At 48.7% G+C, this 14,302-nt stretch overlaps 7 protein-coding genes across 7 annotated transcripts; 4 read left to right on the forward strand and 3 right to left on the reverse strand.

Moving 5' to 3' along the window:
• Positions 1-643: 643 nt before the first annotated feature.
• Positions 644-2,127, forward strand: KY384_004344 (uncharacterized protein; the record flags this gene model as incomplete). Its single annotated transcript, XM_044812850.1, has 4 exons — positions 644-758; positions 811-959; positions 1,007-2,007; positions 2,064-2,127. The coding sequence occupies 4 exons, from the start codon at positions 644-646 to the stop codon at positions 2,125-2,127; spliced, it is 1,329 nt and encodes a 442-aa protein (XP_044670270.1).
• A 279-nt stretch (positions 2,128-2,406) lies between these two features.
• On the reverse strand, positions 2,407-2,743 carry KY384_004345 (uncharacterized protein; the record flags this gene model as incomplete). Its single annotated transcript, XM_044812851.1, has 2 exons — positions 2,407-2,565; positions 2,633-2,743. The coding sequence occupies 2 exons, from the start codon at positions 2,741-2,743 to the stop codon at positions 2,407-2,409; spliced, it is 270 nt and encodes an 89-aa protein (XP_044670271.1).
• Positions 2,744-4,589: 1,846 nt separating this feature from the next.
• On the reverse strand, positions 4,590-6,858 carry KY384_004346 (uncharacterized protein; the record flags this gene model as incomplete). Its single annotated transcript, XM_044812852.1, has 2 exons — positions 4,590-6,430; positions 6,519-6,858. The coding sequence occupies 2 exons, from the start codon at positions 6,856-6,858 to the stop codon at positions 4,590-4,592; spliced, it is 2,181 nt and encodes a 726-aa protein (XP_044670272.1).
• Positions 6,859-7,518: 660 nt separating this feature from the next.
• On the reverse strand, positions 7,519-8,170 carry KY384_004347 (uncharacterized protein; the record flags this gene model as incomplete). Its single annotated transcript, XM_044812853.1, has 3 exons — positions 7,519-7,723; positions 7,746-7,990; positions 8,084-8,170. 3 exons carry the CDS (start codon positions 8,168-8,170, stop codon positions 7,519-7,521), a joined length of 537 nt encoding a protein of 178 aa, XP_044670273.1.
• A 678-nt stretch (positions 8,171-8,848) lies between these two features.
• On the forward strand, positions 8,849-9,325 carry ENT1 (Epsin-1, required for endocytosis and actin patch assembly; the record flags this gene model as incomplete). The annotated part of the gene is made up of 3 exons (XM_044812854.1): positions 8,849-8,921; positions 8,976-9,045; positions 9,097-9,325. 3 exons carry the CDS (start codon positions 8,849-8,851, stop codon positions 9,323-9,325), a joined length of 372 nt encoding a protein of 123 aa, XP_044670274.1.
• A 74-nt stretch (positions 9,326-9,399) lies between these two features.
• Positions 9,400-10,731, forward strand: KY384_004349 (uncharacterized protein; the record flags this gene model as incomplete). The annotated part of the gene is made up of 1 exon (XM_044812855.1): positions 9,400-10,731. The coding sequence occupies one exon, from the start codon at positions 9,400-9,402 to the stop codon at positions 10,729-10,731; it is 1,332 nt and encodes a 443-aa protein (XP_044670275.1).
• A 700-nt stretch (positions 10,732-11,431) lies between these two features.
• KY384_004350 (uncharacterized protein) lies at positions 11,432-12,553 on the forward strand (the record flags this gene model as incomplete). Its single annotated transcript, XM_044812856.1, has 1 exon — positions 11,432-12,553. The coding sequence occupies one exon, from the start codon at positions 11,432-11,434 to the stop codon at positions 12,551-12,553; it is 1,122 nt and encodes a 373-aa protein (XP_044670276.1).
• Between the last annotated feature and the right edge of the window lie 1,749 nt (positions 12,554-14,302).

The raw sequence follows: 14,302 nt of genomic DNA on the forward strand, positions 1-14,302 counted from the left end.
AAGTTGAGAGCTCTAGTTCTTGTATGCAGTCTGACCGCGACTTCATCGCCACCGAAGCTGGTGGCAAGCTCGGCGGAGGGTTAACACTTTGGTGGGCGCTTTCTAGCCCAAGGCCCCGATTTCAACGGTGCAATCTCAATTTACTTGCAGCAAAGTCCCATCATGCAAAGAGAGCAGATAAAGACGGTCGTTACTGACACTCGAAATGAATGAGCACACACGGCGTGCATACAGACGAAACGGACGTTTTAGGGGGCTGTCAATCAGCCCCAACGCTTGCCCGTTGTAGATTTTGCGGGGAGTCCCGACGGGGCCTCGGCTTGGCGGTGGGGAACTCAATTCGGTACCATGGCTCTGGCTCTGGCTCTGGAGGGTGCCTCAAATGACTCAAGGCCTAACTTCCTGTGCTATAATTGCTTGATCCATAGGACGCATAATCTCCGATCATTTATTGACATATCATGTCTTTCCCAATGAGACTGTGAAGCTCCTCTCTCGAACTGGCTGAATCCCACAAGACCCCACCAGCCTTGTGCTTCAACAATAACGATGGGGGTATATACACGCCAAATATAGAAAGCCCGATCTTGATGAGCCGTATGAGAGCTTGGAAAAATAATACAAGAAACTCTCTACGGTCACAATGTCGTGGAAGGCGACGGAGAAATTGACGGAGAGCATCAAGCATTATGCTTGCTTCCCAGCCACTGGCGTCAGTCTCCGGCAGATGGTGCAATTCGGACAAACTCCATCGACGGGTAGACTCTTGAAATTCACATGGATGAGTCTTCCCTGCTGACAGGTCCCAAGGCACGCTTTTCCGCGCCTCGCAGTTCCTCTCCGAAGAACTTCCTATACGCCTTGCACATAGGGTGCAAGAGCTCGGAGACCTTCCAGATGGACTCAATGAAATGCCTTCCATACAGCGCGTGCAAGATTGGTACTCGCAGTCCTTCGAGGTAATGTCCTGCTCTGGGGCTATGACAAAAGCTTACAAACCCCCCAGGATCTGACACAACTCCCCAAACCCAACCTCTCATCCGAAATCCGAGAACGTTTGCTGCAGCCAATGAGACAGACTGGCCGTGACTCAAGAGTCCTCAGTCAAACTACAGATAATCCGAGCGTGAAGACTGGCCAATATAGATCCATACCAAACCCCAATGGAAGTCAAAATGGCAATGGTACGAATGCGAAGTCTTCAGGCTCTACGCGAAGATACTATGCAACTACAGATGACGGTGGAGACTGGCCGCCTGAACTCAACGACTACAATAAGAGATTCGCCAAGAGCTTGGAGAAGATCAAGCGGCGGCATGACAGTGTCGTTACTACCGTTGCACAGGGTATCCTGGAGTACAAGCGCAAGAGACAACGTATGCAGATCGACAAGAATATTCAGTCATTTCTGGATCGGTTCTACATGTCTCGAATAGGCATCAGAATGCTACTAGGCCAGCACATCGCCCTCACAGACCAGCGTCAATCCAAAGAGCCTGATTATGTTGGAATCATATGTACAAAGACGAATGTTGCGGAGTTGGCGCAGGAAGCTATTGATAATGCGAGATTTGTTTGCGAGGACCACTACGGGCTCTTTGATGCCCCGAAGGTGCGACTCATTTGCCGACCGGATTTGAATTTCATGTACGTTCCAGGACATTTGTCACATATGTTGTTCGAAACGCTCAAGAACTCCCTTCGCGCCGTTGTGGAAACACACGGGCAGGACAAGCAAGAGTTTCCTGAAACGAAGGTTGTGATAGCAGAAGGCAAGGAGGACATCACGATGAAAATTTCGGATGAGGGAGGCGGCATTCCACGATCTACCATTCCACTAGTGTGGACGTATATGTATACGACGGTAGAGACAACGCCCAACCTGGATCCAGATTTCAACAAAAGTGACTTCAAGGCGCCCATGGCCGGGTTTGGGTACGGACTGCCCATTTCTCGACTATACGCACGATATTTCGGAGGGGACTTGAAGCTCATAAGCATGGAAGGGTAAGCTATATCAGGAGAATTCACTTGTGAACATCACTAACAGGGTATGCTCTCAGATACGGCACAGACGTATATCTTCATCTTAATAGACTATCATCCTCGTCGGAACCGCTGCAATAGCAATCAGCAGCCATGATGGGCAACACTCAAGGGTTGGCGCTGAAAAATGCTGCAATACGGTCACGTCTCCGGAATCAAGGTATCAGCGTGCGAAAGCAGGTTGGCGATACGGAAGACATGGTAAACTTGGAAGGGGAGACCTTGGATCGCGACGACCAATTGTAGATAATGAAACCGAGCGCTGGGTAAAATCTGGGATCAGAGGCAGGTATCATCTGTACATATACTATACACATATCGTTTTCAAGACATGATTTATGCACTCGTTGACTTCCCCTTTTACTTCCCACTAGCGCTTCCTTCAGCCGCCTCACCCTTGCGACGCGCCTTCAGCTTCTTCTGCTTCTCTTCCTCCTCTTCGTCATCCGCCATCTCGTCCTCCCACAGGTCATTATCGTCCTCAATACCTATCAGCTGCTTCTTGAAGCGGTGACGCGTCTGTACAATACTCTATTCGCAAGATATGTGGGTATCAAAACTCCTTTCGAGGAAAGACCGTGCTTACCTCATTATTTTGCATGCTATGCCAATGCAGTAACTCCCATGATCCGAGGATACGCACAATCTTCTCACGTCTGTCGATCTCTTCCTGCATTTGACGCGTATCTTGAGGCATTTTTCTTTGTTTTTCGGTGTGTTGCTGAGAGCAAGTGAGTGGTTTCTTCGAAAAATGGCGATTCTGCCTCATTCAATTTTGGTCCGCCGTAGTCGACCTCCTTCGGGTATTCTGACCAAACACACCTCGAGTAACGGTCTATCACTGAGGCTGAGCTTGCAGAAAATGCCATGTGGTATGCAAGTCAATATCTCGGCTGAGGAGTTCGCACGTGGGGATGGAGATCCTTTCGGCTCTATATTTAGCTGCCTTCTACGCTTCTTCGCTGCATTTCACAGCATCGACAAGGATCAGAGAAGATTAGGCCTGCAAGATACGCAAAAAGTGTGCAATTTGGTTTATTTATCTCGATTCATTCACACATGGAAACGTTTGATCATCGTTTTGTGCTGACTCGAGTGTTCGCTTGCATCAAGATCATCCTAGTTCTGATTTAGAGAGAATGACGATAATAGTATTACCCTCACTTCCTGTTCCTATCATTCATCGTGTGCAAGTCTCGGTCTTCGCTCGATGAGATATTGCAAGGCCTTCTAGCTTTGCAACTGGCATTTTCAGAGCAAAGTTACAATGTTTTTAGAAACCCACACACTCAAGAGCCCTGCCTACACGAATCTCAAGTGTGTCAGATCTTTGAGCAAAACATTCTGATCGACACGCTTCGCCCCCGCCTGCTAGCTATGTCCCTTCTCGCCATGTATCTGCTGTGTTTACATTGTCCTGTCGCACGCCTACTGACATGTATCTGGATCTCCTGTAAGCCTTGCGTGTCAGGAGATTAATAGGCTTCGCCCCATTCACTTTACTATATTGGACGGCCGTATCAGCGTCATGTGCCGTCTACATTGAACCCTTCAACTCCTGTTTCCTACCCTCGTCTTTCCTTCCAGTCATGAATCCTCATACAACGCAAGCCCCGCTACATAACGCTTTGCAAGCCCGTGATAGCGAGACATCCACGAAGCAAGATACATGTGGCTACCTCAGCGGGGACTACTGTCCGCTAGCCCTCGACATATCAGCGGATTAACGCTAATGTGAGCCCAGGTAACCCTTTGACCTGCGGACACGGGTTCAGCTGTCGGAGCTTTGGTGTATCGGCAGCAACCCTGGGCTGTTGCAACAACGTCGAGTGTGCAAAAAGCTCTGCGGCAGGTTCCTGTCTAACCGTCACTGATGACATCGACGCCCAGGCAACCAGTTCGAAGAGCGTGCTGTTCTGGTATGTGATCAATCAAGCCTTCTCTGTTACGAATTCAGAGGCTGACCCAAAGATCTTGTATAGCACAGGACCAACAGCCCCTGCCTGTTTGACATATATCGGACTACAAAAGCCTACAACGGCGGGCGTCAATCTCACCTCGTATGCCTGCGGTCCTACCCAGACGATCAATAAATTCAGTATAGACGCAAATGAGACACCATCACCGATTCCTGGCTATGGCATTGCTTTGGTGATTGTCTTTGGGGTGCTACTCATTGGTGGTCTGGTTGTTGGAGCAGTCATTGTTTTTAGGAAATTAAAGGGGCGTCGGAGAGGTGGACGGCAAGGAGGTGAGTGGTTTGCTTTACGGGATTGGGGAATAGGTCGAGGGTGACACCGTCATTCACTTTGACGACTCAAGACATTAAGGATTGGTTTTAGACTTGGTGGAATGACCAAAATAGATCGTTTGTATTTGACGATATCCATCTACTTAGGTCGCCAGAACTGTAGGGCGCTTCCTCGGCCATGTAGAATGCTGGTAGACTCAATCTGACATATCTGATAAATAAGACGTCTCCAATTATTGTCCAAGATTACTGGGATTGAGCACACAGGGAGTTGGCATACTTCTTGACGGGCTCAGACGAGAATAAGGGACTCTCCTACAGCTGAGGCGAAGAACAAATTGCGCACTGTATTGCAAACGCCTACCCTCCGATACATCCAGACCGGTTCTTGTTCTTCGGCTTCGACACCCACGTGTTCTTGCTCGGTCTCTCTCACCTTCATGAGCAGCAACATTGATGATTCCCCTGTCTGGAGACATGAAATTTCCTTCATATCATCTTCCGACATGCGACACCGCGATTCAACACCGTCCTCAACAAACATATAGTCTAGCTTGCAAACGATTTCCTGCTTACGTGGTTCGTAAGCCAGTAGTTGACCTGTTGTAGAGTGCTTGCTGTGCACAAAATATGAGATGCAGTCTGAAAAGTCGAACTCATCCTTGCGACTGAGTTTTCTCTGCACAGCCTCCCAGGGGATCCGGATCGATTGTTCGTGCAGGAGACGCCGGACCTGACCAAAGACTCTAACTGATTTGATCGATGCCCCTCGTGTTACTATTTCTAGAGAATCGTCATTTTGGCCGTCTTGCCCAAGCCTTGTTCTTTCTAGTAGCTTGAAAGTCTCGATTGGCTCGTTAGGATGCTGTGTTTCGATGTCAGATCCAGGAGGAGTGGAGGCCCAAGACCAGCTAGGTGCGATAGACCAAAGATTTTGCTCTGGCTCTTTAGCAACTTCTATAGACCATGTCAAGCCTTGGAGAAAACTCTGTCGCCACAGACCAGCGAGGTACTCCTCTTTGACGACCTTTCCATTTTCTACAAATGGTTCAAGATACTGGATTGCAAGACCTGCCATCGCTGGAAACCTGTCTTCATTTCTCGTTATGAACCGCTTTGCATACGTTTTAACCAACTCGAGCCATTGTATTTGGATACTAGCAATATCTCCTCTGAAACGTGTGTCAAGGAACTCTTGAGGATGTCGTAGCCATCTCGATCTATTCGGCAATTCCAGCTGTCCGCGGTGACCTCCCGACTCGATAGATTGAGAGTGAAGGCAAGACCAGTACATACGTTGCCCAGAGACATAGAGTATTCTGGGTGATAAGCGCTCTTCTTGCAGCGTCCAAGCGCGAGTGAACAGCCGCGAACGTAACCTTACTTCATCCAGAGTTGTATCTACGTTGGCCAGCCAATGTCCCGAATACAGGCGACAGGAGTCTCTACGATACTGCCAGGCTTTCCTATAGCCTAGAACATCGTCCACAGACTTTTCGCTCGAGCAAATGGACAGCGTGACGGCAGCATTTCCGTAAACTTCATGCATTCTCGATGCTTCCTCATACCAATCATCTGTATCCTGAGGGATGCATACCGCATCTACCCAAATGTAAGGGATTTTAAGGCATTCTGTGAGTTTAATGGCATCTCTAATGGTCTCCGGTAGGCTTGATGCTGAGAATGCTCTTAGCCGCTGATCAAGGTTGCCCTCGTTATTCTGATGGCCGCGCAGAGTCTTTGAGGCTTCTATCTTGGTCGATTCTACTTCATCAACGGCGAGATCAAGCCCCCAACAGTAGCTAAGAGCAGCATACTCGAGCCTATCCTCCCCTGCAGTCTTAACTAATTGGAGGTCTCCAGATCCAGGTTCAACTTTGACAAGGTATGAAGGATTTCGTCGAGACCAACTGAGATTCTTGCATTTGGCATGATTCTTATCGCAATTCTTGAACCAGCCCCTCGCTTCCCTCAACACGAACTCGCTAGAACCTTCAGGCCTCAGATTTGTAGGCACTGAGCCTTGATTGCTTGAAATCCTTACGATGGCACTCTTTTGCGGTTGTGAGGTTGTTCCTATTTCTATAGTCAGGACACTTTCGCTCGTGCCACCTATTTGGTCCGTCTTTCCCCCTTTGACTGGCGTTAGTCGTGTTTATTTTCTCATAGGGGCTTTGGGGTGCCCCCTCTGACAAGATTTTCATTCAGGGGAAGGTCTTACCGGAAGTCTTGGGGAAGATAGACACCACGCCAGCCGAAGGAATAGACAATTGAGCCCAGATTGGGTCTTGTAGCCCCGAGACCGCCAGCATGTCAGCTTCTTGCTTTGTGAACTGGCGCAGCCAGAGTGCTCGCTGAAAGACTCGGCATGTTGCGCACTTTCGCGCGCAGCGTTCTAATTCGTGGAAGTCATTGTGGACCTTACATCTCAGCTTTCTTGCATTACTATTTGTTGTGCGTTCGAGCTCTGTCTTCTTCACAAACAAAGTGCCGACATTTTCACACCCATAGCATTCATATTCGTGGTCGGCATTCTTCGTAAGCTGGCAATAACTGGTCATAATGAGACCATTCAGATATTGATAGAATCAGATATCTTGAATCTAGCTGCATTTGGAGGTTGATTTGATCATTTCAGCTAGGTCTCTAACCACGAAGACTTGGTAGTTTATTGCGCTTGACGCAACTCAAATGTAAGCTTTGTTTCTCGAGCAAACCTAGCCCGTATCACTTTATACGAAGCTTGAGTTGCCGGCCTACTTAAGAGTATTGCTTTCCCGTCGTGAGAATTGAGATCGTTTGCAAAGGGTTGAAGAACAGACTGCCCACCAAATAGATGCACCGAGGGCACGTAAGGTGCAGCCTAATCACGCGGAAGGAAGACCAGTAACCCCGCATGTGCGTCACAGAGAGCTCAGCTGCGACTCAGCAGATCGATGTTGTTTTCGATTTCTGCTTTCCCTACCACGCCCCAGGTATCAATAAGATCCTCTGTCTAGTATTGCATACTTTGCATTGGGTCGAAGAACGTTCCTGGCTCTAGGACGCAGAGCATTTGGTCCTGTTTAAAAGCTGGTATTTAACTTAAACCATCATGAACGTCGCAACCTCTCGAACGATCCGCCACCTTACGGATAGAGAAAAGTCGTCCTTTAGTAGAAAGTGAAAATGCGAGATTACTTGCGATACGTTAGAATACAAGATATTTGTGAAAGATCCCTTTACTCTGATCGTTCTTCGTCTCTTGATGGTTCGTCAGTGTAAGTACCGATGATAATCTCTCTATCGTCGTATCGGCGATCGTGTTTGCGCCGGTTGTCAAAGAATTGGATGGCATCGGCAACAGCAGTTGCCAGCGATACAAGCCTGTTCGGACCAAATTGAAAGCATGGGTCAGCCTTTTCAACTAGGGTCACGTAGATCAATCTACCTGATACGCTTGACTTACCCTGCAACGATAGCTACAAACGCCAGGATCCAGAGATTGCTTCTGTTAGAATTGTGCATTACACCCCTCGTAAAGTCTACCGCAACAATGTCGCCGAATATCATCACCACCTGCAATATCATACTTGCAACAAGCGCCAGCTGTTGCTTAAAGTATTGTGCGGCTCTCCCTTCTGGCTCTTGTGGATTTTGTGTACGTAGCATGTCCGGCGAGGTCATCTTATTGCCTCCAATCGCCGCAACGCCCTGCGATATCTTCGTCAGATGAGGACAGACTGTGAATATCCTGGCACAAGGGGAAGGAATAGACATTAGACTTTGAGTCTTGTCATGACTTACCAAGCCAGAGGTAAACAACGAAGGAAGCATTCCACGAATATCCGGGTCGCTAGGACTTTGGAAGCTTGAACTTATTGAATTGTACATGAAGCTGAGGAACCCGACAGCAGCCAAGAGGCTATAGAATACCAGGCATGTGAAGTGCAGAATTTGCCAAACCGTATTATTGCTGGCCATGTTGAGCCTTGATGATTCTCTTTCTAGTATAAGGAAGTAAGATAGATGTGGGAGACAGAAGGACTCAAGGAGCTAAGAGCTACGAAGGGACCTGGATGCAGTATCGAACAGATTTACCCAGCGAAGCAATGGAATACAGAATGATGCGAATGGGTGAGTGAATGCCTACTACGGAGCTGAGTAGAAGGCGAGAGAGGTCACAGCCACGAATTGCCATGCCAAGCCTGCTGACGAACTGGACAGAGCCCCCAGGAGCGTCTTTTTGAGGGTCCTTGCGGCGTGCTCTCTCTTGACCGCTTCAAACGTCATGCATGTGAATTTCTGCTCAGTCAACCCGGAATCTCTTTTCGACCCTGCGTTATCAACATTGGAAGGCCGCGCTTTTGATTAATGTTAGGTGTATCTGGCATCGCATCATTGCCGCCGCCATATTGCCCGAAGAAGAACCAGAACCACCAAAAGAGCAAGCCAAGGCCTGCGCCTACCCGTCGTACCAGGTCTTAATTGCGCCTGAAGTGATTGAGCTTCAACTCTATCCTCAAAACCTATCATTTCTACCTCTTCCTCGGCTATTCTACAGCTACCATCATGTCGAAGGTAGTACGGAGCGTCAAGAATGTCACGAAGGGCTACTCAACCATCCAAGTGAAAGTCCGGAACGGTAGGCAGATTCGGCTGCTCATGATTTGAGACCCCAACTGATCGTGCGCACAAGCTACTAGCAATGACCCATGGGGTCCGACCGGTACTGAGATGAGTGAGATAGCTCAGATGACATTCAACGGGTAAGAAATCTGTCCACTGCCCCAACCTTGCATCCGCTGATTCTCGACCAGCTCCAACGACTTTTATGAGATCATGGACATGCTGGACAAAAGGATGAATGATAAGGGAAAGAACTGGCGACATGTGCTCAAATCGCTCAAAGTACTGGACTACTGTCTACATGAAGGATCAGAGCTTGTCGTTACTTGGGCGCGAAAGAACGTCTATATTGTGAAGACTCTGCGGGAATTTCAATACATTGATGACGATGGCAGAGATGTTGGACAGAATGGTGAGTGATTGTCCTGTTATGAGGTCACTACAGCTGATCCCTTGAAGTCCGAAGCTCAGCCAAAGAGCTTACCTCTCTCATAATGGATGAAGAGCGTTTGCGAATGGAGAGGTCAGATAGAAAGAGTTGGAAATCTAGAGTTACTGGCATTAGCGAATTCGGCCCGGGAGGTCCGGAAGGATTTGGGGAACAATCACAACGACCGAAACCTCAGCGACGCAGGCCCGAGACGGACGAGGAAGATGCGGAATACAGATTGGCGATAGAAGCAAGCAAATACGAAGCCGAAGAGGAGAAGAAGCGACGTGCACAAGACGCTGCACCAGTCCAAGATGATGACCTTGCAAAAGCCATTAAGCTCAGTAAAGAGGAGGAGGAGCTACGCAAACGTGAATTGGAAGAGAGCAACGCATCTTCTCTATTTGATGATACGCCCAGCCAGACGCAACAACAGCAGCCGCAATTTACAGGCTACAACCAAGGTTACCAGCAGCAAGGACAAGTGGATTTCTTCGGCAACCCAATCAATCAACAACCCCAACAAGCCCAAAATACAGGGTATCTCAACAATGCGTACTCTCAACCAACAGGCTTTCAAAGTCAGCAAACAGGCTTTCAGAATGGCTTTCCATCTCAGCAAACAGGATTTGACCAGAACCAGCTTCAACAACAACAACAAACCCAATATCTACAACAACAGAATACCATTCAGCCGCAACAGACTGCTTTTGACATGAACAATCCATACGCACAACAGCAGAACAGCTTTGGCAATCAGCTACAGCAGCAATCTCAGCAATCTCAAGCACAAGCTGGTAGCAACAATCCTTGGGCTACAAACCAGCAGCAGCAGATCAATCCACTACAGCCAACGCCTACTGGATCTAATAATCCCTTCGCAACCAACCGTCCTCAAGTCCAGCAACAGCAATCCAGCCCACCCACTTTGAGCTCTCTTGCAGAGCAAAGGACTGCCACGCAATCTAACCAGCCGTCAACATTTAACCCCATCGCAAACTATCCGGTCCCACAACAACAGCCCGCTCAACAGCAAAAGCCTGTGAACCCTCAACATGAGCGTCTGAATGCCCTCCTCGCAACCGGAGAGGGCATGGATACATTTGGTAATACAGGTGACCTACGAATACCAGCCCAGCATACTGCACCTGGGACGTTCGTCAACAGTGCAGGTCAAAACTTGAACAGATTGAATGCGACTCAAACGGGTAACAACCCGTTCTTCAGTCAACAATTTACGGGCCAGCCTCAGATGCAGGGTAGCTTTGGTGCTCACCAGCAAATGCCAGCGCAGACCGGCCCTGCCGGTATTTACGGCCAACCAAATAACAACCCCTTTGGATCAAGGCCACCAGGTCAAGCTCAGGCACAGGGTGGAAGTTTGATCGATTTATAAGATGATGCGTGGACTTCAGATAATTCCCTAGACCAAAGAATGCCGCGGACGGAGAGATGGTTCGATCCTTGTGTCAGTCTCCGTCACGGTGTGAAGTACTGAACCTCATCTGATACCCAATGTAGATATTGAATTGCCCCTAGAAGGCAGTACCTTGCTTCCGACTGTTTCCCAGTGCGACGCCCACACACAAAAGCACGATTTCGTGTACCGCCTGCCATGATCATCAAGGTATCTGGCAGCCTTCAATGGGGGGCCTTAAATGTAGGCAGAAATCACTTTGCAAGTCTGCCCATGAATTTTTGCCCAATAATGTGAATATTCACGAAGACATCAATGAGTCACCCGTTGACCAATTGAAAAGTAGCTCCATCTTCCTCTATTGATTAAGAAATTCGACTTTCATCTCAACGTTATGCAAAGTTTGGATTTGCGGGTGGGCGTCAATAGCCACCACGCTTAATATTGTTTCAATAACATTTGATCACATTCATCATCTTTTAAAAACACACAGAAACATTCTGAAGACACACCAGCTTGATTCTTGAATGTTTCGTCTGCTGTCTGACCGTACCTCCTGCTGAGTATTTCGCGCCTCCGAGCTTTGCTGCCTAAGTAACCAGCCATTGTTCAAACTTATCTCGGGATTGTGGCATTTCAAAGTATCCTCTGCTGTGTCATCTTCTTCTTCGACACACAAATGTCTTCAACGGACATAGACGAAGCATCTGCAGCATTAATTGCAGAACTCTATGCAGAAGACCTCGAACTATTGGATCAACCCATCGGCAGTTCGTTTCAAGATTATGAAGATCCTGTGACCCACGATGAACCCGAAAGCCCTCAATCTTCAGCATGGGGAGTGCTCGAATCGCCCATTGTTGAGTCTCCGGCAGGACACGCTGAAGAGGAGAATTTGGATGGCAACTGGAATAGGACAGCAATCCGGGGAGTAGATGACAGTGATGATGAAGAGACGGAAAGTGCAGATGAGGAGACTTGTGGTGCAGATGGAGAGACGGCTGGTGAAAATGATAATCTTGCGAATATCGAAAACCAAAGCACACCGATGAAAGCTGTGGCGACTGACACGTCGCTTGATTATAATACCATCGTTGATGGCGTTGTAGATCCAATGGGTGACGATCAAGCACCTTTGTCATCGGAGGCCAAGAGAAAGGGCAAAGCAACTATCCACGACGCAATCGAAGATGTCGGCAAATATCGCGGAGTCACAGTAAATGAACAAGGTCTTTCCCATGATAGCAAGGGAACATTCGCTGCCTTACCTGACGCAACGGACGCTAAACGAGGAAAGAACAAAGGCAAGCATAGCTGGGAGCCTCGACCCCGCCCGCCGCCTTCTCTTGACCCAAATTCTAACAAACCTGGGGCACGAGATGAATGCGAATTTGATCATTGCTTTGAGCCCTGTCGCAGACGCTACGACCCCACCACCGGTGGCACAAGCCTTCACATAACCATTCCATGGTCCTTCTCAGCCGCCAGGCTGGGCATCGTGTACAATGAGCAAGATGACGACGAAGGGAGGAGAGGCTATCGTCGTAGACGGGAGCGTAGCTATGAACCAGTCAAAGTGCATGAGATTTTCCTCGACGATCTACCGCCAGAGCCAAAGAACGCGGAGGGAAGACTTAGCGGCTTGACCGAACACCTGCGAAGTTTGGACGTGGCCTCGAACAAGGATGCAGACTTGGCTGAAGACACTCCTCAAGACACTCATGGTGAGATGACGCAGCAATCGCAAGCTCAGGCCACAGCTCAAGGCAATGAGGTGGCGGGAGAGCCAGCTACGTTATGACTTTACTTTCCACCAAACTACTCGAATTGAATAGATGATTGTCATTTCACTTGTGGAGAATGAATCTCAGACAGTCTTTGTCGCGCTGTCAGCCTGCCACGCTGCTGCTGGATCAAGGTCTCCACCACTCTATGACCTCGTCCCGTTGTGCATTGATCTTCACAAGTACCGACACAAATCGATCATCCTCAACACTTTCCTAATGCTATTAGACGTCCGAACTCGGTCTATTGATGGTAAAGGAGCGAAAGTCCTCGCATCCACCCCACGTTCGTTTAGCAATGTTCGACCCACCTCCCAGCACGCACGATCAACACACATCAACCTAGAAGCGCACCAGCCCCCTTCTCACAGCCTCCACATCATCATCTGTATGTTTTAGGCGAAATGGGGATCGGACAGAAGGCAGACTTGCTAGCGGTGCATGTCTGGAATTCTAGTCACCTCGATCCAGGAATACCAGACACTAATCATTCATATCACGAGCTGGCTAGTACTGTGATACAAGTGTTTGATCGGCCTCCAAACGTGGATTTTCCTACTTCAATGCGAGTCAGTGTAACAATCCGAGTCAAGTAAGCAGGGGCTCAACCGCTGCAGGGTCCACCAGGATGGCATTTTGAATTACAGAAGTTGGAGGATGGTGAGACGGCTCGGAAAATTTGATGGCTCGCAGAAAGGAAGGATGTTGGATGCAGCTAAGGGTCTGGATGGCTGACAGCGAACTGCAGATCAGGATTCAGGACGGCTGGTAATCACCAACTATTGTTGGATGTTGCTAGACACACTGGCACAGTGGATGGCATAAGCGCATAAACCAGCAGTCGTGGCCGGGCTAATTTTGGGGGAAGTTGTGGTGGCTTGGGGGGTCGCCGGAAGCGCACTCTTTCCTCGTTTAGAATTCAAAGTCTTAGACGAAGAGAATGGTTGTTGATCGTGGGTCTTCACTGGGAGGTGGTGTATAGTATTCAATTACTGCGGTTAGAGCGCAGGTACTCACGATGTAGGCGTGCAGGTTTGATAGAGTGCTGTTCATAAAAGTTGAATTGATTTCATTATGAACTCTGACAATAGTGTCCAGTCCTGGCGTGCATGCTCGTTGAATCGTTGAAGCCAAAAATTGCTGCTCGTAGATTATAATACATGGGTATCAGAACGCATTGCAGCAGCTGTTCGAAATCCCCTCTTAGACTTAAATGCATGCTCGAAGGCTTCGACAATTTGGAAGGAAAGAAACCTGGTGTAAGCGCCTCGAATGGCAGGAAAAAATCATAGAATCCCCCAGAGACAGCCTTATTGCCTCTACCAAACCGAGCCAGGAGTTGCACTCCCGATCCTAGGTCTCATGTTGAAGTTGTCAGGTTCCGCACTTGATGGTCGTCGCATGCTGCTACTTGGAATATAAAGCGACGCACTCGGCAATTGCGGCGCGTCCGTATACATCTGAAAGTCTGAGGCCATTGGGCTGGGCATGTTTGGAGGAACAGGTGACTGCCAACCATTCATACCACTCAAATGTGGTGATCCACTGCCACTGCGCGGCTCATGGTACGCAGGAGGTTCGAGCACAGGAAGCGCAGGGTGAGAAGTGATGGATGGCCGATGGTTGAAATGAATAGAGCCAGTGTTACCACCGAAGGCAGACAGGGACGGAGAACTTGCCCCTGGAGACGAACGGGGAGAAGGTTGCTGAAATCCAGGCCGTAATTGGTGAAGTGGTAATGTATCGGAGTGATATCCTATGCTGGG

The sequence above is a fragment of the Bacidia gigantensis genome (assembly GCF_019456465.1).
Source record: "Bacidia gigantensis strain McMullin 20006 chromosome Unknown contig_231, whole genome shotgun sequence".
Classification (NCBI taxonomy): Eukaryota; Fungi; Ascomycota; class Lecanoromycetes; order Lecanorales; family Ramalinaceae; genus Bacidia; species Bacidia gigantensis.